The sequence below is a fragment of the Sardina pilchardus genome, chromosome 9 (assembly GCF_963854185.1).
Source record: "Sardina pilchardus chromosome 9, fSarPil1.1, whole genome shotgun sequence".
Lineage (NCBI taxonomy): Eukaryota > Metazoa > Chordata > Actinopteri > Clupeiformes > Clupeidae > Sardina > Sardina pilchardus.
The window spans coordinates 23,514,267-23,538,089 of record NC_085002.1 but is presented as its reverse complement, the minus strand read 5'-3'; the positions used below and the strand labels follow the sequence as shown (position 1 = coordinate 23,538,089).

At 42.7% G+C, this 23,823-nt stretch overlaps 1 protein-coding gene across 1 annotated transcript in view; it reads left to right on the top strand.

Annotated features, from left to right (window-relative positions):
- Positions 1 to 1,280: 1,280 nt before the first annotated feature.
- grip2b (glutamate receptor interacting protein 2b) overlaps positions 1,281 to 23,823 on the top strand; it is a 199,593-nt gene continuing 177,050 nt past the window's right edge. The window contains exon 1 of the mRNA XM_062546401.1: positions 1,281 to 1,515. Coding sequence (XP_062402385.1) covers positions 1,461 to 1,515 — 55 coding nt within the window. The 5' untranslated portion in view covers positions 1,281 to 1,460. The remainder of the gene's footprint in view (positions 1,516 to 23,823) is intronic.

Below are 23,823 nucleotides of genomic sequence, written 5' to 3'. Positions count from 1 at the left end.
AATATCTCTGCTGCAATGGTTATTGAGAAACTAAAGATTGTTGTGATGCCTCACACGTGTCAATATTCTGGGGGCTAGAGGAGGTTAAGGTCATTCCCTGTTTGAAATGGCATGGATAACGAAGGAATTTTATGTATTACAGGTCTAGTGAGGCTTTCCTTTTCAACTAAAGGAAGGCATTTTAAAGTAGCCCAATCATTTATATTTACTTTAATAGTTTTCTTAGTAGTTTACGCAATAACTATAAATACTTCACATGTGGTAACTTTAGTGAGTGAGTTGGGTCAACGTGCACAACATTCACTGGTCAGTGATACGCGGTCCACTCAATGTTGACAAAGGCTATTTACTACAATAGTCGTTCCGCTGAAAGTTATGGCTGATCCGCTATTTGATCCGTACTTCTCTCCAAAAAGTGCCCTCCGTCTCCATCTTGGCTGAAGTGGTAAGTCATTATGCTGCAGCTCGATTGGAGTCACCTAACCTGTAGTCTTTAGTTCATTATTATTGCTAAATACAAATACCAGAACGTTATGCGTGCATCACTGATGCTGATATGACATTCTTACATTATTAATATGTGATATAAGTTATTTTCTTTTCGGCCAGATAAATATTTCCTTGCACAATCATGCGCTGAAAACGACATTTCTAGCACAACCGTTTTAGCCAACTTCATGGGAGAAGCGAATAAACAAGGCTTTGGGTTTGTGATGAGAGGCAGCAGGCTGTGTGACTGTCTGGGGCATGCCAACATCCCCTCAGGACTGCATTCATGTGCTGTCAACATGTGTGATGTGGTGATAGAGACGAGTGGCCAACTCCCGCCACAACCCTTTTAAGTCAATGTCACTGCACTTCCGAATTCATCGTTCAGTGTCAGTTTGAGGCAACATTTTATTTTTATTTTATTTTTTTTTATTGCATTTCACAATATATTTGTAGGCCTAATGTAGCCTAAAATGTTTTGCTGAGAGACATATTCTGGTTTGAAACGGAAAACTACACAAAAAGTGTATAGCATCCGAAAGTATAAACAGCACGCTGCACGCAATGTCACTAAATCCGTTGCTGTAGCCTATCGTATCAGCAAGAGTTCGTCTGCCGGTGAGTTTACGAGGTGCCAACGCAACTCTGCCTGCTCTTTCGCGAGCACATCAGTGGTATTAACAAGTGACTCATTGGTTATTGCACCGACTAGATGATGTTGTTTGGTGACGGACAAGAACAGTGGGCAGCTGTGACCGCCGAATGATCACAGCCCTAGGAACAGTTACGCGCGCCTTGCCTCTGAGATTTTCCGTGCGTCTCACCTGCCCTCGTGCGTGCCGCAGCGGGAATTCTACTTCTCACATCAGTGGTCACTCTTCAACATTTTCGGCTCTATCGCTGTGCCGTTGTGTGTGGTAGTACTACCGACTTCCCCAGTGTGTACTCTACGCTGATTTTTTTCCCCTGCAATGCCTAGCTGGAGGAGAAATTTGACTTTCTGCTTGCAGAGAATGCACGACGACGGTAGGAGAAAGTCTTTTGCTCTATGACCGCATTACCCTAATGTTACTAACGAGAGAGGCTATTTTATTTGTTTTGTCCAGGACCATGCCTTTGCGTTTGGTCCGTATGTGAACAAAATGTTTTGGATCATTTATTTATATGCGAATTGACCGAATTGTTGTGGTTGTTTGGGGGTTTGAAGATTACCTACAGTTGCTCAGGTTTGAATGCAATAATAGCAATTGTACAGCACACGTGTATGGTCATGGTTCCATGATCTCTGCTTTCCCCCCAAGTATTTCTGTCTTGCTACGGAACATTACAAATATTTCCGCTTGCACGACTGGAATAGAGATTAACTTTTTATTTCCCGTGGCTTTTATGTGAGTTATTATGGTTGTTTTGGAGCATTGGAGTCTACATAGCTTAAAGTGATCAATGGAAGATGGCTGTCATCAATTAACACACTTATGACATGGATAAATTACCTCTCCACGATTTATAGTGAAACATGCCCCCCCCCCCTCGTATTTGGATATCTGCAGCTGTTTCGACCATCTTCATGCCTTTCACAATGATTTCGGACGTCGTCTGAACTGTTACCAGTTGTGACTGCACACACCTGGCGCACGTACAGTAGCCTATTGCTGATCTCTAAACCAGGCTCCTAGACTGGAGTGTTGTTGATCATCTTTGTTATTGCAGTGTGGTGTGGTGTCAACCTGCATTAGGCCTAATTAACTGTAGGCTCAGAATAATTTAGATTGTGTTATAGTGGTCTTCAAAGTGGTGACAACACAACACATCTTAAATGAAGCTCGCCACAGGTCCTGCATTCTAGGGTGATAATTGGCAGTGTGATATACGTTTCTCCTTCTGTAACGCTGTTGTTTCATCACTATTTCCTGAAACTCATGGTGAAGGCGCCTCAAATTAGACTCTCATGATGTGCCATGCGTGTAGTTTCAATTACACTTTATACCACACATTCTATCTCTTACATGAAGTGAGGAATCTCAATAGTTTACTTTTGAGACTACCAGATGCATTTGTGTCTGCGAACCATTTTGTTTATCACATTAATATGTGCGCCACAGACTGCTGCTCTGTGACTGTGTAAAGGTGGTCTTATTATGCATGCTCTGGAACTGATGTAGATCTGCTGTGCAGACTTGGCCGAGACCAGATTGATGTTTACTTTGGAGCAAGCATTACCATAATGGCATATTGCCACTGTTTTGACATTTAAGGGAGTGACCTGGCTTGATGTGGTGTTAATTGTGTGGCAATCAAGCTGTTGGCCAAATCACTTCAGAGGGCCCTGTCTCTGTCAGCACAATTATTTTCTAATGAGATGAATGGGCTCAGAATTCAGAATGATTGCATACTCTAATCACATTTCTGTTAATTTTGCGACATAGGCTACAGTTTTTTTCCCTGGATATTTAACGGTCTGAACCATCAGGTATAGCTATAGACATGTTTCTATAGCTTCCGGCAACACTGTGGTGTCAGTAAAGAAAGCCTTGGCACTTCCTAAACAAATCAAAGTTATTATGCGCATTAAGTAGACCTATATTATTAAACGTCTGTCACTAAACGTCTGAGATCTAATGCAGTTCCGGATTAGTGGTTCTAGCCAACATTTCAGTTAAGTAGTTGTGATTCTAGTGCTTGATAAGAGCAAGTAAATAATCATACTGAGTCAAGTCAATATTCAGATATTCATTAATTGTAATAAGTTTTAACCACTGGTCGACTTCACACTGGGAGATGTGCTCTAAAATGTGGGTTATGCACCTTTTTGTGCTTATGTGGCTGAAAACTACCCCAGTGTGTGGAGAATCAATTTGGTCTGAAGACACAATTAACCCCAATATTTATGGTGCATTTCCCTCAACATGGACATAAAAAAGTCAATAATGAGGTACGCAGAGGCCGGCGGAGTGATGATAATACTATTAAGAGCTCTGTTAAGACCTGGACGGCACAATTAAGCATCTCTGATGAGGGACTGCTTTTGCTTGTTGCTTCATTATTCGTCTTAAATAACCATGTTTCACTCTGAAGTCATCTCAGGCTGTTTTCTGTACATATTACCATTCTGTGCTTGCCGCTGTTCAGCGAGGCTGAAAATGAACTCCTCCTGTATAGCAGCTGTCTGAAGATGGGGTCTGGCCCTGGTGTGGCCCAAATCTGGTGGAGTCGCGCCAGATCTGTGCCAGATTTGTTGCAGACCCATAATGGCGTCTGGGTTGTTTGGTATAGCAATTTAAGAGTGCAGCAGAAAAGTCATTTAGCATTAATAGTTGACTGCTTTTTGAATTTCCTGAGTTTTAGTCAGCCTTCGCCCATAATAAAGTGCTATTATTAAGGGTAATAGAAAAAATAATTAGCTTTTTTTAGCAGCAAAAAGAATAATATACTAATAGAAACATAGTGTGTTGCCTCATGTGTTGGAGTGGCAGTGATTCTGGAGGCAAAACAGACATCTGGGTATCAGAGGGTATATAATGTAATATGGTCCAAATGCGGCTCTCCCTGGCTATGTGTCAGAGTGTCTACGGGCAATACTCTGCTCCCAGACTGCTCCACAGCAAGCCAAAGGGTCTTGGACAGTCACCTCGACCACAGGCTGCTAGATGTGAGGTTTTTAAGTGCAGAATGCACTGGGCAGTTACTGCTGTATTTCTTAAGGTCAATTTCATAAGGGCTATTTGTGTATTCCAGAGCCCTCATGAAGTCCATTTAGCCGTCTCTCTATCCGTCCGTTTGCAGTTCATCAGGGCAAAATTAGCAAAAAAAGAAAACCTCTAACACCGCCTCACCTATTTGAATTTCAACTCCTGCGGAATTATGCCCTTGCTCTCTGAGCCTTTACTTTTGTTGCACTTAAGTCAAGTGGAATTTAAGTGGAGCAATTATTTTTGGTCTGTTCTCCATAATATCCTGTTGCTTGGGTTGTAATCTACTTTCTTTGCATGTCATTCCAGATAACAGCTCCTGCTAAATTAATGAATGTAAAAATGTGTGCATTGCAGCAGTCTTGGCTGGGACGTGTCTTCTTGAAAGCGAAACACGTGGCCTGTTGCACAGATGAGAGAAACGAGCTCAGCAGGTGATTGTCTTCCTTGTGGCCAACTGAAGAATTGAACCTCCCCTTCTTTTTTCTTTGATCTTTAATTTGTTTTTCTTGCTTCCGAGGAGGGGAAAAAAACACAAAATACATGATTGTCGGCTCGTATGAAGGTCTTTAGGAACTGGCAACCGCTTTGCAGCAGTGACGTGAAGCTTATCGGGGTCTCTGTAGCTCCTCTGATAGAGTGGCACCACACTGAGAACACCAACATTATGGGATTCATACCCAGACAGCTCGCATGCTGATAAAAAGGCAGGTCTATGGAGCAACCGTCACTAGTCACTTTGGGTGAAAGCGTCTGTTAAAAGTGCATCCTGAGCTTAATACATTCCATTACCGGTGCTCTTTTTGTTGAATTTATCACCATTTCCCTCATGTTTGTGTCTTTTGTTTATGCCTATGTTTATGCCTATCACTAATTAGGAAACAAACAAAATGGTGTAATTTGATTGGCTGTTAAACTGAATTATCAACATCCTCTCACTCGATTTGAGGACTGCACCTTTAAATCATTTGTTTTATTTTATTTTATTTTGCCCCCACATTGTGCTGGGTGCCCAGGCCGCACTCAACACAGCTCAGCTCAGCGCAGCTTAGGCCCAGCGCACTGTGATTGGAAATGGCAGGTTATTCCTGGAAGCAAGTCTCCTCTCAGCAGATGTGGACGCCTCATCACAGGGGGAGTCTAATCGGAGGTACGTGCAGATGGAGAGAAAAAGAGAAATGGAGAGTAGAAAGAGAGAAAGAAAGGATGAGAGACAGACGAAGAAATATTTCATTTCTAGCACGAGAGAGACTTCCCTTCCTGCCTGTCTTGATGCCACAATGATGGTCCTCCGCAGTAGGATTAGTTACACCAGGCAGCACTGCACGACTTCCCCACGTTACCGTCCATTTGCCTTCTGCAGATGAACAGAGAGAATGTTTTGGTCGATCCTCAAGTGATGACTCATGCAATCATTGCAACAGTCTTGTAAAAGTTTCTTTCATATTTCTGTTCTATTCTTTATCATTTAGCAAAAATAGATTAAAGTATTGCTTACCCTTTCAATAACATTAACATATATGCACTACTTCAGCTATGCTATGACATCTATTTTGCCACATGTCATTTCAGCGGTGATGACTTTGTTGTTGTAGTTTCACTGAATGCCTCAAACAGCTGATGGAGTAGTAATGAATAGAAGGGCTCATTGGTTATTCTATTTTTAGACTCAACTGGAATTAGAACCATGCCAAGCATCATGGGTGTCTTGCCCCTGTCGAGTAGCTCTCTTAGCCAGCCTGGTTCCAATCAAATTGAGACTACACGGTTTATCACTGGTCACACAGAAGTGGCCAGTTCAATTTAGGGTTGACGGCAGCCATGTTCGGAGGTAAAGTCACATATTTGCTGAAGGACTGGACTGCCTTCGAGAAATGGAAGGAGATTAAACTTTCACTCAATAACCTGACAATCTGGGCTATCTGAAATTGCAGGGCAGGTAATGGCTCCGTCTTATAAGGTCAGGTCTAAAAGACATTTGCAATCAGGCAGTTCTGTTCCAAGATTGTTTCTGTGTGAAAATAGTTTTCACCACAGACGACCGACCCATCCGACAGACATGGAATTGTATATCTATTTGCATAATAGCTCAATGTATTTCTTATCAGTTTGCTTCACATCATACAAAGGACGCCATGTGTATCACTTTGTATTTATATTACACATGCCTTGGCTGGTGACTTGGCAAATGTGTGTGTGTTTGCCCACAGCTGTCTCGTAGCCCTCCCTCCCTCCCTGCTAAGTCCTCACTGTTGTGTTTCTTGATGGAGTTGCCACAGTCATAGTCATTAACATGGATATTGCAAACCTGTAGTGTGGTCTGCTAATCCTTCTCTGATCATCGTACTCTGCTAGCATGTGTTAGGAGAACATGCCTTTCCCCCTCGCCTCTCCACTTCACTCTGCACACTAAACACTCTCTCTGCATTGATCAAGATAAGACATGGGATTTACATAATGGCCATTAGTGCCGCTCTCTATGAGAGTCCCACTGCTGCAGCCGCTCTTCTGCACACACTCTCTCTCTCTCTCTCTCTCTTTCTCTCTCTGTCTCTCTGTCTCTTTCTCTCTCTCTCTTTCTCTCTCTTCCTCCTCTCCAGCTTTGGAGTCACACTCAAACCATCAGCACTCAGAGGTGACTTGAGCAGTACAGTATGTTTTGTTTCAAACAAGATTTTGTGTCTGTGTATGCTAGTGTTTTGTGTATGGGTACTGACTGTGTGTGTGTGTGTGTGTGCGCATGTTTGTGTGCACAGTGTTTAATGGTGCCCTGGTACTTCTGGCATGCTGCTAAACTCTCGAGTCGGAGCCCAATGAAACATAAATCTCTGCTCTCAGTGGCGCGAGACGCGCTGGCATAGGGGACGAGTCCGAAACCCACCGTGCCAGCGGTGGTGATCACGGCAGCTCTCCTGATTTGTAGTGGGAGCGATAATCATGGCAATACCTAATCTCTCTCTCTCTCTCTTTCTCTCTCTCTCTCTCTGGGAATATTGATGGCTGCAGTGAGGGAGAGGAATGTGGAGTGTATCGTACTGGGCAAAAAAAGAATGGGAGTGTCGGGGATGATGAGAGTAACGAATGTTTATGATGGGAACGATTTGGAATGAGGCCCGCGTTTATAACTGAGGCCAGTCTGTTACAAAACAGAAATCTGGAGAAAGCGAGAGAAAATGTAGAGACATTTTTGCATCAATTTCTATTCACAGATAAATGATGGTGCTGAAGAAATGTCATCATTGCAGCGGTTCTGACTTTCTTCAAGAAATGTGTCTGAGGTGGCTGAAAGCTCCGGAGTGACTGAGAGCCCTGAGATTATGGCTGTCATTAACTTATGAGGAGAAGCCCATTCCAGAGGATAAGTAGAGGAAGTGTCCACCTGATTACCTGATCTGCCATAGTGGAGGGCTTAGAGAAAGAGATCCTGAGCGAGGATTTAACTTAACTCCTCGTTCTGGCCCTCTCCCTGAGACGCCCTTAAATGTAGTCTGCCGTTCTGGCGAAAGGTTGTCCATATCATATTCATATTTGAGCTCAACAGAAAGTTAAATGACACCCTTGGTAGGATTAGCTGTATTTCCCCCTCTGCTGGAGAAAGTGTGCATGCTATTTCTTATTAACTGTGGGGAAAAAAGTAACAATAAAGCACGTGGATTTGTTTACAAGCTAGGGAAACGGTTAGCATAAGTTCAGCAGAACAATGTGGATGTTGCAAGTTAAGAAACACGATTTAAATGAGTGTCCTGTTTCTCACTTCTCTTACCGGGACGGTACGTCCCAATGTTGCAAGGTTGGTTTTCGGCCTGACGCAGCTATAGGGGGAGCGGGGAAAGTCACCATTTTCACTGGAACAGATAATTTCTTAACAGGTTTATTAAGTTGAAGTAGTTGCCAAGTTGCCCTTTTTAAATGACACCCTTCCCTCACGTGCTCTGGAAGCTAGGTGGTGGTGATAGGACTTTTCATAGCTCAGCTTGAGCCATGTTTTTTTCCCCGTTTGAAGAGAGAGAATTTCACTTAAAAAGTGTGTTTGATTCGTGTCATGGACTGTGCTTTTAGCATGACATTGACTGGCCAAGGTGCCTTGATGAATTGCATCACTGGTATTGATGTTTTGAGGTTTGAGACTGCAGTCCACTCTGCACATCAAAGCTCCAACTGACTCGTAGTGTTTATGTTGAACTCCTATCATTGAGAATTTGAGTGTGACTCTGTAACCGATCTATGTATCTCAGACTCCCTCTCTTGTTTGAAGGGCTTGGTCACACTCTTTCTCGCCCTAACTCTGAAAAGCGCACACAAGCATAAGCAGGTGTTAGGACCATAGTCCTTGTTGAAGTGGTTCACGTGAAATGCATGGTATGGTGTATCCTGCTGAGGATTTCTAAAGCCCTTCATCCTGTGGGAAACCCTGCGTGTGCATGTTTACTTAGGCGCTCATTGTTATTCTTCATTATTTAATGACTTGCTCATTATTTAGTACTGCGTGACACTCCCTAACAACAAGAACAATGCTACACAGAGACTTTTTTTTTTATTTACATTTAGAGTTTGGGTCATACTTCGGCTTGTGTAGGAAGGCTATTGTAGCAATTTAACGATGTGATATCTAGTGTGTTGGTGCGGACAATGCAGCGAGGTTTATGTTGCCTAAAGCTTTTTTTTATTTTCTTTTATACAATCATGCTGTGCGGCAGATAAGACCCTGTTGCTGTAAACAGAAGAACTCCTATAGAAGCGCGCCCTGGAGCCGAGTGGACCATGATGAGGCCCAGCTCCGCCCGACATCCGACTCTGTTATCTGGACAGTGACAGACATGTAGGTCAGTCATTAGAGGATGCTAATGCAGGCTGATGACTCACCCCTTCGCAGAAGGGATATTTTCCCTCCTGCCTTCAACAGCCCTCAGAGACACGGCTTCCATCATTCTTCTTATTATTATTCATTTATTTAGTCAGTTTGTTATTGAGTTTTTTACGCCGGCCTCCTGTCTCTCTCGGTACATGCCCTCACCCAAAGTTCGTTTTTATTTTTTCCTCTCTAGCTCTTCCTCCAGAATGCAGATATAATTCTGTGCTTTTTTGTATATCTGTCTTTTTCTGTTGAACACTCTCACTTCCTCAGGGGGGGGTTCCTTAATTTCTTGCTGTCCTCCTTCATATACAGTAAGTGCACAGATTTGAGAAAGAGTGCTTTAATTTCAAAATAGGCCACCGTCATGTGTGCTGAAGGAACACGCATGAGAGAGACGCGCAGCAGAATGTGGAGATGAATCCACGCCCCCTGTGTGGAGTTAAACGCCTGCCCCACTCTTTCTCTTTCACTCCCTTCTCTCTCTCTCTCTCTCTCTCTCTCTCTCTCTGTCTCTTGCTTTCTGTCCGTGTGGACTGTAATATTTTGTGACAGTGTGTCTGTGTGTGTGTGTGTGTGTGAGAGAGAGAGAGAGAGAGAGAGAGAGAGAGAGGAGATGATGATCATCATGATAATGAACATTTCGAGACATTGTGTGTATTTAGCACAAATCATTTGTGGCTTGCCATTTTAATGTGTGTGTGTGTGTGTGTGTGTGTGTGCGCGCGCGCGCGTGTGTGTGTGTGTGTGTGTGTGTGTGCGCGTGTGTGTGTGTGCGCGTGTATTTAGTATGAGGTTATATGGTGTGACTTTTGTTGAGATGACATTGCAGGATGTGCCACTGATAGATGAACCGTGTCCAGCAGCTTCCAGGGTGGTCACTTTTAGTTTGCGTGCCTGTGGGGTGTTAGGGTTGCTACGTTGTGAGAGAGAAGGAGAGAGGGAGAGAGAGGGAGAGAGGGAGAGCAGGAGAGACAGAGGAAGAGAGAAAGAGAGCAAGGGAGAGATGGGTAGCTGTTGCCGCTCATACATATTTACCCAGTGAACTGTGAAGTGGGTGGATGTCAGAGGGGGCAGCAGTAACACTAAGAGACTGTGTGTGTGTGTGTGTGTGTGTGTGTGTGTGTGTGTGTGTGTGTGTGTGTGTGTGTGTGTGTGTGTGTGTGTGTGTGTGTGTGTGTGTGTGTGTGTGTGTGTGTGTGTGTGTGTGTGTGTGTGTGTGTGTGTGTGTGTGTGTGTGTGTGTGTGTGTGTGTGTGTGTGTGTGAGAGAGAATGTGAGTGTTGAAATGTGTGTTCTTCTAATTCAGATGCCATTGGCCTACTTCATGAGTCCCTTCCATACCCCATCATCTCAACAGGAGTGTCTGAACCCTACACACATCATCATGGTACACAGTGCATGTGGCGGCACACTATTAGACTGAGAGATTTGTGACATGTTTGAAGCTAAAGTCTTGGTTTAGGTGATATACCGTAATTTCACGACTATTAGCCGCGGCTAATAACTGCCATAATAACTGCCATAAGACAGCCCTGTGGCTATTATACACAGTGCGGTTAATCCGTGTTAAATTACTGTAATAACTCCTTGACCAAAGCAAGATGGAAGGTGCCACTCAATATGATGCATCTACTTATATAATTAAATATGTACTAAAAAGTTCTTGTAGAAGTACTTTGTATAACATTGATCATTCTAAAAAAGAATAGATCATGCAACATCTTTAGTGTATTGCATAATACATGTGTTGCAGCATTGATGAAGTTTTACATTCAAAATAGCCGAGGACACCAAACATTGGAGCTGGATGGATAGAAATTGAAAGAGGCCAGATGCGTGCATGCAACACATGTACTGCATCTTTCTTTTCAGTAATGTTTGCGCATCCAATGGCTGTACTTCTGTGTGTATTCTCTCATCAATAATATTTATCCATTAAAGCTTGGCAAGCCATTTCCTCTTTCACTCTCTCTTTCTCTCTTGCTGTTTGCAAGGACGTTATTATTATTACACACAGATTTGTATTTGTGCGACTCTTCTGGAGTAATGGTGCCGCAGAAATGTTAATGCGAATAATCTGATGGCTCAGCCGGTGCAGTTAAATTCCTATTTGTATAAGTTCTGCTTGATAAAGCCCGGCATATTGGTATGCACAAGATAAAAAAAAAACTGCTCAGCGGCTCCGTTATCTTTTGCTGTCGGTGCGGCACTGGTTCTTTTTGGTTCCCTGTGACTGCCAGGGCAGCGTGTGTGAACATCTCTGGCCAGTAAATTAAGTGTTACGTGAGTGTCGGAGGCGAACCGTGAGTCTCGGGGTCATTTTCCCCAGTGCAGTCATGACTCAGCATAAGAACTCTCCTTATCTCCAGCAGTGCTGCCACTACGCACACATACTCACTGTATCTCTTTCCTACTCAATCACTCACTCACTCACTCACACACACACACACACACACACACACACACACACACACACACACACACACACACACACACACACACACTCTCTCAAGGCCCTGCACCCTTAATCACACACATTTACATTTAAAACCATTTAGCATGCAAAGAGGCTATCCTGATCTGGTCCCTTATCAGACAAACAAAGAGTAGAAATGGCAGGAGCCTCTTCCGGAACCCAAATCGCATCAGGGGTGGGTTGCAGACCAGAGGCAGCAAATGTTCCAGTGAAGTCTCAGTATTTCACCACATATGCTAAGATCTTGGTTCTATAGAGGTAGGAATGTGGATTTTGGCCATGTTTTCGTGATCCTCAAACCCTTCTGACCATTTCAGTTGCGTTTTTAGCATTTCTGAGCATTCCAGTCTGGAGAAAATTGACCCTATATCAGGTGTGCGCCTGTTATTTATTCTGCTGCTGTTGGCTGGTTGCTACAGTACGTATGCTTATCAATACGTAGACGATTATGCTCCTTTATGCAGACAGGAGTCGATCCCCATTTCACGCCCATAGACATGAACTACTGTATGATTCACTGTTTTCACTGACATTTATTTGTTTCTCGTGGTGTTCTGTTTTTAGAAACGTTTTTTTATTTTTATTTTATTCTATTTCATTATATTTTATTTTATTTTATTTTATTCTAATTTAATTTTCTTTATTATTTTATTTGAATAACGTCTGCATACCCTGCTGTGCAAAAGTGCTCTATATTACTGTGTGTCAGTATGACTGTCGGTGTGGTAGGTGAGCTGTTGTGACATCAGTGTTCTAAATCAGACGAGGATCAGAGGATCACATGCTATCAGCCACCTCCACAGGTGCGTCGCAGACCTGACGTTCTCTCATCACCAGGCAACCGGCCTGCGCTAAACTCATTAAGACTGAGCATCCTCCAACTAGACTCAGTAATTAGCCCACCCCCAAAAGATAATGTCTTTTTACATGCGTAAGCGTCTTTGGTTGATTATACTGTGCAGGCTTTAATGGCCACATCATCAGTGGGGACCAGAGCATAAACACTGCATTGATGATTATGAAATATCGTCCTCCTATGTCTTACTACCTGATAATCATACGTAATGTTTCACCCAGAGTTATTGAACAGTACACAGTCACACCGTATTTGAATGCTCAACTGATGAAAGTAGACATTTTATGATATTCTGTTTTTAAATGGCGAGATACATCATTGGAAGGCACAACGCTAACTGAATTCAGTTACCGTTTGGTCGTTGTCATTGCAGTTTGATGTTATGTTTTTTTCATAGGGATGCTTGCATTGATACACTTAAAAATGTATACAGTGAAGGATATATAATGACATGTAAATTGCATGTCTGCAGCTCAAACAGATGGTCACTGCAATGCAACATGATAGCGTGCATTGTACACCAGCTGTCTCTTATACATGCACAGCACAGAGAATATGCATCACTTTGATAAGCAAACAGAAGCATAGACTATTTGATATATGATATTTGGGAAGTGTAAAGGGGGGAATGTTTATTATACAAATATGCCATACCGTGCAAGTGTGTGTCTCTCCAACCAAGATGACTTTCACATCCGGGCGCAGTATGGAGCCGGCTCCCCAAGTGGGTTCAGCTCATGTAGTTATCTGGAATATTTGTCAGCATTATGGGAGTGGAAGACATTAAAGAGGTTTTATGGGGTCTAATTGGTAGCATTTATAATCGCCTGTGCTATTATGAGGAGCCTGCCAAGAAACTTCAGCAGTCAATTATCAAGCTGTTAATGCAGTTAATTTGGATGCAGGCTGGAAGAAGGTCAATTGGCTTATGCTATCGCATTTTTTCTCCCATTAAACTGCCTTCAATCGGTGGAATCAATCTGCAAGTCAAACTAGATCAGTTCGATCATTGCATGCTGTGAATGCATTTTTTCCACTTCAAGACTTATAGTACCTTGCAATGTTTTTGGGGTCTTACTTTTGTGAAGGTTAGCTATAACTTCAAACGACAGTATTTGATTACTAGTGGTAGAGCTAGTGAGCTTATGTGCAAGTGTAAGTGAGGTCAGTCAGCCATAAAACGTGACACAACTGAGAATTCAGCAAACTAATAGTATAAGCGGTAAAGCATGACTGCCTTCCGTCTTTAGGCACTTTGCCTTGGATACAAGGTTACAGGATTCTGCCACAGGATTCACAAAAATGTTGAATTGCCTTGTGAAGGTTGAGACGTGTCATTTCCTCTCTCTCTTTTTTAAGTTGTCACGGGCGTCAGATGGGACTCTGGGGTTTCAGGGGAGCAAGGGGAGCCCAGAGTCAAGAGCACTCTTGAACTCCCCACACAGCATAGCAGAGCAGAGCAGAGCCACTGTTATGCTCCATAGAGCCGCCTGTGCTCCAAGTGCTGTTCCCTCATTTGGCCCGGCACATTTCAACTGAACCGTGATGAGAGAGAGAGAGAGAAAGAGAGAGAGAGAACAGGGGCTGTGCAACACTCCTGGTAATGTCTTGCAGTGATTTCATTGTTGCACATATACAGGAGGAAGTGTATGTATTGTGTGTGTGTGAGTGTGTGTGTGTGTGTGTATTGTGTGTGAGTAGCCAGTGATACACCTTCTAAAGCCAGAGGGGTTATGCTCCACCAGGCGAAGGAGAGTATCATTCGAACTGAAAGTCTGGCCTGCTTGTTCTGCCTCCATTCCCAAATCACTAACTGTATCAACATCCATGCAGTCATGCAAATCATGTAGCCATCACAAAAAATAGATCTCCCAATTCATTCCGTTGTGAAGCCAGGTTGCATAAAATGACTACAAAGTAGGCATTACGTGTTCATTTTCTGTTTCTTCTGCTGGGCTATGCAAAATTCCTCTCTGGCTGTTTGTCTCGCCTGGGTGCAAAGGAGACACAGCCAAATGTCACTAAGTGCCAGTTATTTGGCTGTGTGAACTTTGCCATTTCTCCGCAGTGACCCGGTGTGTCCAACTGATTTTGGGTGGCTGCCCCGGGCTGGAGGGAAATGCCCTCTCTAGATAAAGGACAGCGACGCAACTCTCAGTAGCTTTGAAACAGAATACTAACAGCAGCGGAGATGGCAAATGCAGCCGTGTTGTGTCTGTAATGTCTCATAGTCCCATAATACGCCCAATTAAGCGTTCTGCTCTGCTGTTGTTTTGAATTAGACGGTGAAATGCTGGAAACAGAGATACGGTGTTTTGTTATACAAAATAAAACAGAAGACAGATGATTGGGCAGTAGGTTATCAGGACATAACCATTAACCAACACTGCACAGCTCTACTGAGTGTGACGTTTAGAGTTTTACTTCAACAGCACCAGTTCTGTGTTTCTGAGTTAAGAGCTGTGTCTATGCTCCCACCGTATGCATGACCTTTTAGTGAACTACAGAGACACAAGATTTCACACCAGATTGCTCAAATGTTTTCGCCATTCAACAGTCTCTTTGCAGCATCTTATTGTCAAGCTAGCAAGGGTTTCAAGATTATTATGATGGTGAACATGCTGATGACAGGATTATGACTTCACTCCCAATTGTGCAATTTTCAACAAGACCAGATGCCAAAGTCTGCACTTCACTCTTGTGTCTGCTGTGAATTTTTGTGGCATCTTTATTTTGTGGCATATTTATTTTTCTATAAATCAATCTACCTATCTATCTTTCTCTCTATCTATCTATCTATCTGTCTATCACACAAGATATTGGACAGTCTTTGTTGTCTGGGGCTTATATCTATTGGTGTGTCTATTGTCATGAAGGCTGTCTCTGAAGCAATTCCTCCGGCTGATTATAGTGGATGTGGGGATGTGGGGACGGGGTGGGAAACCAATACATAGTGAATGCTCCCCACCAGGTCACCTTATCAGTGTACTTAACTGCCTCTCTCTTTCTCCCTCTCTCTCTCTCTATCTCTCTGTCTCTCTCTCTCTCATGTGCATGCACCGGGGATTGAGCCGCATCTATTGGAATACCTCTAAAGAAAGAGAGAAAGAAAGAAAGAAGAAAGGCGCCATCATTTCCCAGAGTAGATTCCCTTTCAGCTGAAAGATGGAGGTGATTTCATTCCCCTTGTGAAAAGTGTGCAGTCGATGCAGGTCCCACTGTGCCGCTCTCCTCTGCGAGAGAGCCAGGCCGTTTGGGTTAGATTCCCACATGAAACGTTGTTTTTACACATCATGTGTGGAAATGGATGTGCAGTCTGAATGGAATTGTATGGAGTGTATTACACGATAATGACTTAATGGTTGATCTTATTTTCTCAGAAAGCTGCACTGAATATCTCTTGGTAGTGACACTTCTATGTACTGTAAGCATTGCTTATGATAACTGTTACTCAACTCTGATAGGCTGACGATATGTCAAACCATTTCCTGTTGAGGTCCGAAGTTATTAAGGCCCTTGATCATAAATGATGCATGTGCAAAAAGAATGAATCACCGTAGTCAAGATAATTAAGGATTAAGGAACAGGGAAGCGCCCTTACGCTAGGGCTACACTGGATGCGTTACGTTACGTCGCGTTCTAGAAGCGTTCTTTTACTTTTTGACTGGCTACACTGGCTGCGTACGTAGCCCCAAGTCAAGAGCAAGAAGTTTGTTTTGGATTTGCCGTTTTTCAGCACACTGCACCGGCTTTCCAGTCTGCTCATATGAAACAGAGAGGCAGATCAGATGTTTATGTTCACCACCATGTTCACTTTTGAAATTTAATTTAGATCTGGCATCAACACCGATTTGGAATATTCATTTGTGTGTGGTGGTATTTGTTTATTTTCCAGCTTAAGCAGTTCGTAAGGTACAGGTATAGTGCGTGCGTGCGTACGTGCGTTTGTGCGTGCGTGCGTGCCTGCCTGCCTGCCTGCGTGTTTGTGTGTGTGTTTGTGTGTGTGTGTGTGTGTGGGTGTGTGTGTTCCCATGAGCTGTCTATGTGTGCAGCAGTGTTAATGTTGAACTATTACAGCTGTGCTGTCACGCTTGGATGACACAGGAGTTTTCCTGCTTTTTTTTTCTCTCACCACACCATGTCCACACACATTCAAGCCTGTGACACTCACACACAAAACCTCTGCCAACTCAGCCAATTCCCTTCTCCTGCTCCTGTATGTGTGTGTGTGTGTGTGTGTGTGTGTGTGTGTGTATGAGAGAGAGAGAGAGAGTGTGTGTGATGAAGAGAATGTGTGTGTAGGTGTGTGAGTGTGTATGTGTGTCTGTTTTAATCTTTGTATGCATACGTATGTCCCCCCACTGTCTGTGTATATGATTCGTTGTGTGATTTGATCCTGCTTTATAGAGAATTAGGACCACTGGCTTTGTTTTCCCACAAAGCTGTGGCTCACAGTAAAATGCACTCTGATATCCACACTGCCCTCCTTAACTGAACCATGAGGAGAACCCAGGCAGACAGAGAGGGGGAGAGATAGCAATGCATATAATATATTCCCACTCGTAAGAAGCCTCCTCTTTATGAATTGTATTTTTAATGCAATCTCCACACATTCTGCTGCATGAATGGAAAATGATTTTGCATAAATAAGTCTGAAGTACTTTAAACTGAGGCACTCTTTGTAGGGAAAAAAAGGTATCATCAAATGCAAGCAGATCTCACCATACAGTATTTTGACAGTGAAGTGAAGCTCATTTCACTTCTGTAAAGGAATGTCCTTTTCACGAAACCTCAGCGCTCTCTCTTTTTGTACAATTGATGTGTTTCCAAAAGTTGCAGTAGATGGTCATACTCCAAAATAGGTACTCTTATTTTCTTTTAATATTTTATCCAGTAGCAGCAGGGATAGCCAACAAAACCTTTCAGCCATTAGGATTCCATTAGTGTCTCCTGAAAGAGAAGACCACATTTTCAGCTGCGGACTCCTCACCCATTGTTAGCCTTTTTCAGTCAGACAGATTTAATTCAGAGCCTCTGGAAAAAAAAAGAAAAAGTTAAATTGGACACTTGTCAGTGTCACTCCTCAGATGAGACTCTTCATCTCCTTCACACTCTAATTTATCATTATCATACGTTTTTTTTTATACTTCAGTCAACATGATGCATGCAGTTTGTATAGTACAAGCCCAAATGCTTATTAAAAAGATGCATTGCATGTGCAATTTTGGGAAGGCTGAACCAGACTGCAACTGCACTGTATGCTTTAGTTCCATCAAATCCACTTGTGTAATCCTCCTGCGCTGAATATCCTTCTTGTGTGAATAGAGCTCAGTATGGCTTGGTCTGTCTTCCAAAGTAAGAAATTAAGAAGACACTGAAGCTCTGTTGTATAGAAAAGTTCAACGTTGACTTATAGTGATGTGTGCTAACGTGTTAGAAAGTATCTTGTGTGTGTAAGTGTATAGTTTATGGTGTTGTTTCTTGTCTCTTTTCTCACTTAGAATTTGTCAGCGTAAGCCCTCACTGTGCTCACACCAGTAGAGGTGTTGCTGTGGCCCTTTTGTCTTTTTACTCAAAGACAAGAGTGAATAGAAAAAAACATTGTCATTACAAATAACTGCCCAATATACAGTACATGCCTCAAACATTCAAAACTTTTAATGCGGCTTTGCTTAACTTGGCTCATAGTTTGACGTTTGTCCTTCAAAATGTTAAAATAGGTATTAAAATAATCTAGCAATTCAGGTTGTACATTATGAATCCTATGACTCAATATGCGTGTGGGAAGATTGAAGATAATTATATTACAACTGAACTCATTTTTGATCATAGTAAACGAAGTTGTATATGGATGGAGGGTGTTTCTAAATCTTTGGGGTTCTAAGTTGTGTAAGGAGGGAGGGGATTTCTAAATATAATAGATTTATAAGATAGTTACTGTACATCTGGGTCACCAAGCATTTATCGTTGAAATCTGTATTTGAAGAAAGGATTCCCAGAGAAACCAGATTGTTGTGAATGCTCATCCAGTTCTGCTGCATGAGAGAGAGAGAGAGAGAGAGAGAGAGAGAGAGAGAGAGAGAGAGAGAGAGAGGGAGAGAGATTAGGCTCCCATAGTCTATCAGGTAATAATGAAACTCATGGATGCAGTTAGGCAGAAATAAAAGGCAACTTCTTCATGGAGCTGGTGGTGTGGAGCTGAGCAGCTGCTAAGAGCTGATACAGGGAGAAAGAAGTGTGTGTGTGTGTGTGTGTGTGAGAGAGAGAATGTAGGTTGGTGGGTGTGTGTGTGTGTGTGAGTGTGTGTGTTTGTGTGTGTAAGAGAGAGTGTGTTGGATAAAAAGGAGGCTAAGAGCCCCTTCTTGAGCTAATCTCTGATAGCAGTCCAGCTACAGTCCGCAACACTTTTTTTCTCTGCCTTTCTCAACTTCTCTCCATCCAATTCCACTACTGTTGGAGGTGTGATGGTAAAGCTTATTTTTTATTGCACTGTTTTCCGTGCCAAGCATCAATCTGTCTGTCTTTCACAGATTCACAAGTCAAAATGTTGGCGAGGAGACATGATTGAGGTAATACTTCAATTAAATGTAGTCTCAATCTCAAATGCCAAGAATGTGTTATGCTGAAAAGGAAAAAGCAATGCAATCTGTACTGCCAGCCACTATGCAGTGGCTTGTCATACCTCATAGAGCTTGGTCACATTAAATACATTTTCAGAAAATCCATACAGTCTCTCTGAACAGTTAAACCATTCAGAATGTCCTTGTGTCAGCATGAGGCAACACCATTGATAGGCGGTGATAGCATAGTAGCCAAGGAGCTAGCTGGGCTAGCATGCAGTAGCCAGAAAAGTTGTGGGTCCAATTCCTGGTTACCACATTTGTGCCCTTGAGGAGGCATTTAACCCCAAAGTTGCTGTGGAGAGACTGGCCCTGGCAATTGACACGTGTAAGTTGCTTTGGATAAGAACATCAGCCAAATAAATTATGATGACAATGATTTGGGTGATGATAACCTTACAGTGGCCTGTTGATAGACTCCATATGGTGATAAAAATACATTTATCAGCTTCCCAGTGTCAGTTGATTTTCTTTGATTAGAAGGTGTGTCTGTCCCTATGACCATTATACAGACTTACTTCTTCACAAATGAAGATCATTCAGCTTCAACATTATTATAGCTTATTAATGCCTTGTCAACCTTCAAATACCCATAGTTTCATAGTTATTTAAATTTGATTAGACTTTATCGGTCTTCTGTAGATGCAGAACCACCCCCCATGGACTGAACAGTGGACATCTGACCATTTCAGTTAAGATAACTGTCATGTTAAATGATTCTGACAATACAGTGGCCCATCTCGGCAGTTTGAGCATATCATATAGGCCGGTAAATTGCCCAGAGTCTCTGAAAATGGACACTACAGTATGTCTTTCATGTTTCTGAACAGACTCTTCTATCTGTGACAGAGGGGACTGGTTCTCCCAGAGCCCCTGAAAGCTTTACTCTGTTAAAGCAAAGTTATGATAGTGTCTTTCCTCTCCTCTGCTTTCCTTTCCTATACGGGAGATTGTTCCCCTGCAGCTGTGGGTGAGGCCATTAATTAAGTGATTTATTTTGGTAGAGTTTCACTGAGGGCGGTGGGTTTTTATGGCCTATCAGTGTGCTTATGCTGGACCCAGGGGCTACTCCAGTGCCTTAATTCTGCTGTCATGGAAGAGTGATGACAAAGTGTCTATTTGCCAGTCTGTTAGGCTTCTCAATTATTTTATCCTGCAAATTACGCGCTGAGTTTTGAGAGGCACAGAGAGAGAGAGAGAGAAAGAAAGAGAAAGAGAGAGTGAGAGACAGAAAGAGAGAGAGAGCTGTTATCTTCCTCACAACTCAAGCTGTGTTCTCAAATTAACAGTTCTGCGTGGATTCATGTGTCCTGGCGTTTTTTACTGATTCATGGCTTTTCTGTGAAATCATGTCGAGGCGTAGGTAGATTACATTCATGTGACAGCCATGCAATTGTGATCATGTTCATAGTGGGAGCTCTTTTTTTCTTCCTATATGGAAATGTCCTGATTGCCCATGCTAAGACATCATTTGATGGTACATGAGATGGTTGATGTAGTCTGTTTGAAGACTCTCCACAGACTCAGCTCTGTTGCATGCAGCACCCAGAGAGAGACTTTGGCCTTCTGCTTGATTTAACTGGCAGGTCCTCTGGCATCAGCTTGGAGATGGGAATAATTGTTCTGGTGAATGGATGGCAGGTGCCTTTAAAACACATCTGACCCTGACCGAACTCTGATGCTATCTGAAGGGACTATCCGATAAAATATCACACTAATCAAAAGTTCTGATAATGACGTCAAGAGCATGACCTTACCTTTTTGCGTTAATAAACTGCCTACATAATGGTCGTAGTCCTTCTCAGTTCAGAGTGACCTTTTCAGTGGGAGATCATTCTAATGAGGGGGGTGTGAGCAGAGGAGGCTATGCTGAGCTTAAGGTTAGTGGATGTTCACGCCAGGGTCTCTCTGCCACTCACACACCTTCCCCCTTGGCACTGTGCTCCGAATTCCAATACTAATCAGGATTCATCTTGAAGAGGAAAAAACAGTCCAATTTGTACCAGCAAATGGCAAAAGCTGGTCTGGGGTCACATAAGATCAAGCTCAAAGAATGTTTCAAGCAGACAATATGCCCATTCCATTGAAGATGGCTTAAAAGTATTATTTTTTTCCCCTAGTTCCCCTACCCCACAGCACAGCATGTCCTCTCCCTCCTGTCTGTCCTTTTCCTAAGTACCTGATTGAAGAGAGGACTTGATTGGGCTTATCAAGACCATTGAAATCGCTCTGATTTTGATCGGGCTCACTTGGCGCTGTAGTAGAGGGGGAGTACATGCTGGCTGGACTCTTAAAAGCCATTTATTCATGCATGAGGCACTGGGAGTTAAGAGCATAGTCTACCCCCCCTCTGGAGAAAAACTTGCCTATGCCACAGGGCGCCGATAAAAGTCGATACTGGGAAACACTTGGGCCTGGTCTGGAACCATTGGCCAGAGCCATATTGTTTTTGTTTTTTGTTTATTTGGGTTTTTTTATTATCATGACAGGATCAGGTCCTCTCACCCTCAAACACACGCTAAGATTATTTATTGTGGATCGAGACATTTTACAGTTTGAACAGTGTTAGGATGCTTAGGACAACAACCATGTCTTTGGGGAGCTTTTCCAGACACATTCATTGGGTTTTTTTGCCCATAAGAGTGGGTGTTTATAAGCACACACAGGTTACATTCCTGCTTAATGTCCCATCATGAATATGACTGACAGTAACTAACCACTAACTAACCAACCACTAACCACAGTTGTTAAAGGAGAAATCTGGCATTTTTTTTCACATAGATCATACAAATAACAATCAGTTGTACCCAGCTTGCTGCAGCCAACAGAGCTTTCAGACAACAGCGCTACACTCTGGGGGCATGAACATGGGGGCTCATGAACAGACTGTACCCCCAGAGCGTAGCACTGTAGCTCCCTAGAGGTTCTAACTGTTGGCTGCAGCAATTCGAACTATGTAAAACTGATTGTTTTCTTTTTTTTTCTTTTTCGGACCAATAGTACTCGCAACCTCGAGAAATGGAGATCTCTGTATTTCTCCCTTAATCTCCTTTTTCATTTAATGAACAATTGCTATTATCACAGAGTTTTGTTTTATTCAGGCAGACGTTTTTGGTAATGGCCTGGCAAGAGTGAGTTCTTCTAAAATTCATGACTGTTCACTTTGGAGCATGTGTGACAGTTTGACACCTACAAGACATGCGGATGATTGATATCCATATCTGCTGCTGCGATTAAAATGCCCGGCTGGAATTGCCACTCTTACTCTTGTCTTGTTCTGCGCAACATTTCTACACAAAACTTAACAGACACTTTAATGGACCTGCCTTCATTTGGACTACATACCTTGTGTTCCTGGGGATTGCGTAGGACTAATGTGATGTCCCTGAAGTGTGATTCTTTAGAATGATTCCCGTAGAGATATACTACTCAAGCAATTTGAATTAATTAAAAAAAGTAATTGCGTAGCGCTTTGAGTGCTGTCATTCAAAAGCACTCTTATCTAATATGCGCTTCCTTATCCACACAAGGAGAGGTTGCATAATGTTGAAATGGATTTTTCTGATAGCACATCAGCCACGAGGCTTTGCTACTTTTAAATTGAGTGCAGTTGAAACTTCAGCTGAATACAAAAGGGCACTGGTAGTTAATTAAGACTTTCAATTAGGCCCGGCGCAAAACAAGAAGACGCATTTCTACCCTTGCAGGTACGTTTTTATATATGTAATGTGACGCGTAGGCTTTGTGGCGCTTCACCGAGATGGGTTTGATTTGGTTGTATATTTGTGTTGCATTTGTCAGTTTCCTGGACCTCTTTACAGAGAGCGTTCTCTGTGTGTTGTTTGTTTGGGTCTTCCTTGAGTGTTATGACAGAGTAGATTGGATTTCCCATCATGGCGGAGGTCTTAAATCAGTCTTGACTTCACCGAGGGCTGTTCTGTCCCCAACACCAAGGTCAGAGTGCTCTTGTTCTCCCAAGGAGTGTTTTGTGTTTTTGTGTGGCTCAGGATGCAGGTTCATTTCTCTCTCTCTCTTTCTCTCTCCCTCTCTCACTCTCCCACTCACTCTCTCTGTCTCTCATACTTCTTCTTAGTGGAATTCACCTGTATGAAAATGCAATCTAGAATGAAATCTTTTATAAACTATGCATGGACGAGCAACGCTTTATCTGCCATTTTATTGGCTGGAAGTGGGACAGAGATTCAGTGCTATCGTAAAATGTCGGCACAAATAAAATCTTTTTTTTTGTAGGATATGGCAGATTTACTGATACACTATATGCAGCACATTTGGACAAGTGCCTACACACAAGTCAGGGTTCAGAGGAAGTAAAACTGGAGGTGAGGGTGCGACTTTTTGGGGAAGTGAGAGACTTTTGCTCATGTTTCACAAACTCCTGGCAGTGTGAATGCAGGATCTGTACTGTATAAAAACACCTCATAGTCCTTTGCTGATGCTTTTTGTCAGATTAATTTTTTAACTCATAAGGTCAGAGTGACCTTACTCCAGTAACAGTGCATGATTACACATCTCTGTATGTGTGTCTGTATGTTATACTATATGTTAATGTAGCCCAATGTTGGAACCTGTACCAAGAGCAGTACTGATAAGAATTAAAAAATCTCACCACATACTGTAGAAACCTATTGAGTTCATGTCCACACGAAGGAAATCTGTTAATTATGGGTTAGCCCTTAGTAATGATGCCACTGCAGGTCCCATACCATACTGGGGTCCCATCAGGACCCAGGTTTGGGTACCCATCCCATCTCTCTCTTCCAATCCCATCCTTTCACTCTCCTCACTGTCCTGTCCTGGAGTCCCAAGGGGAGAAAAAAA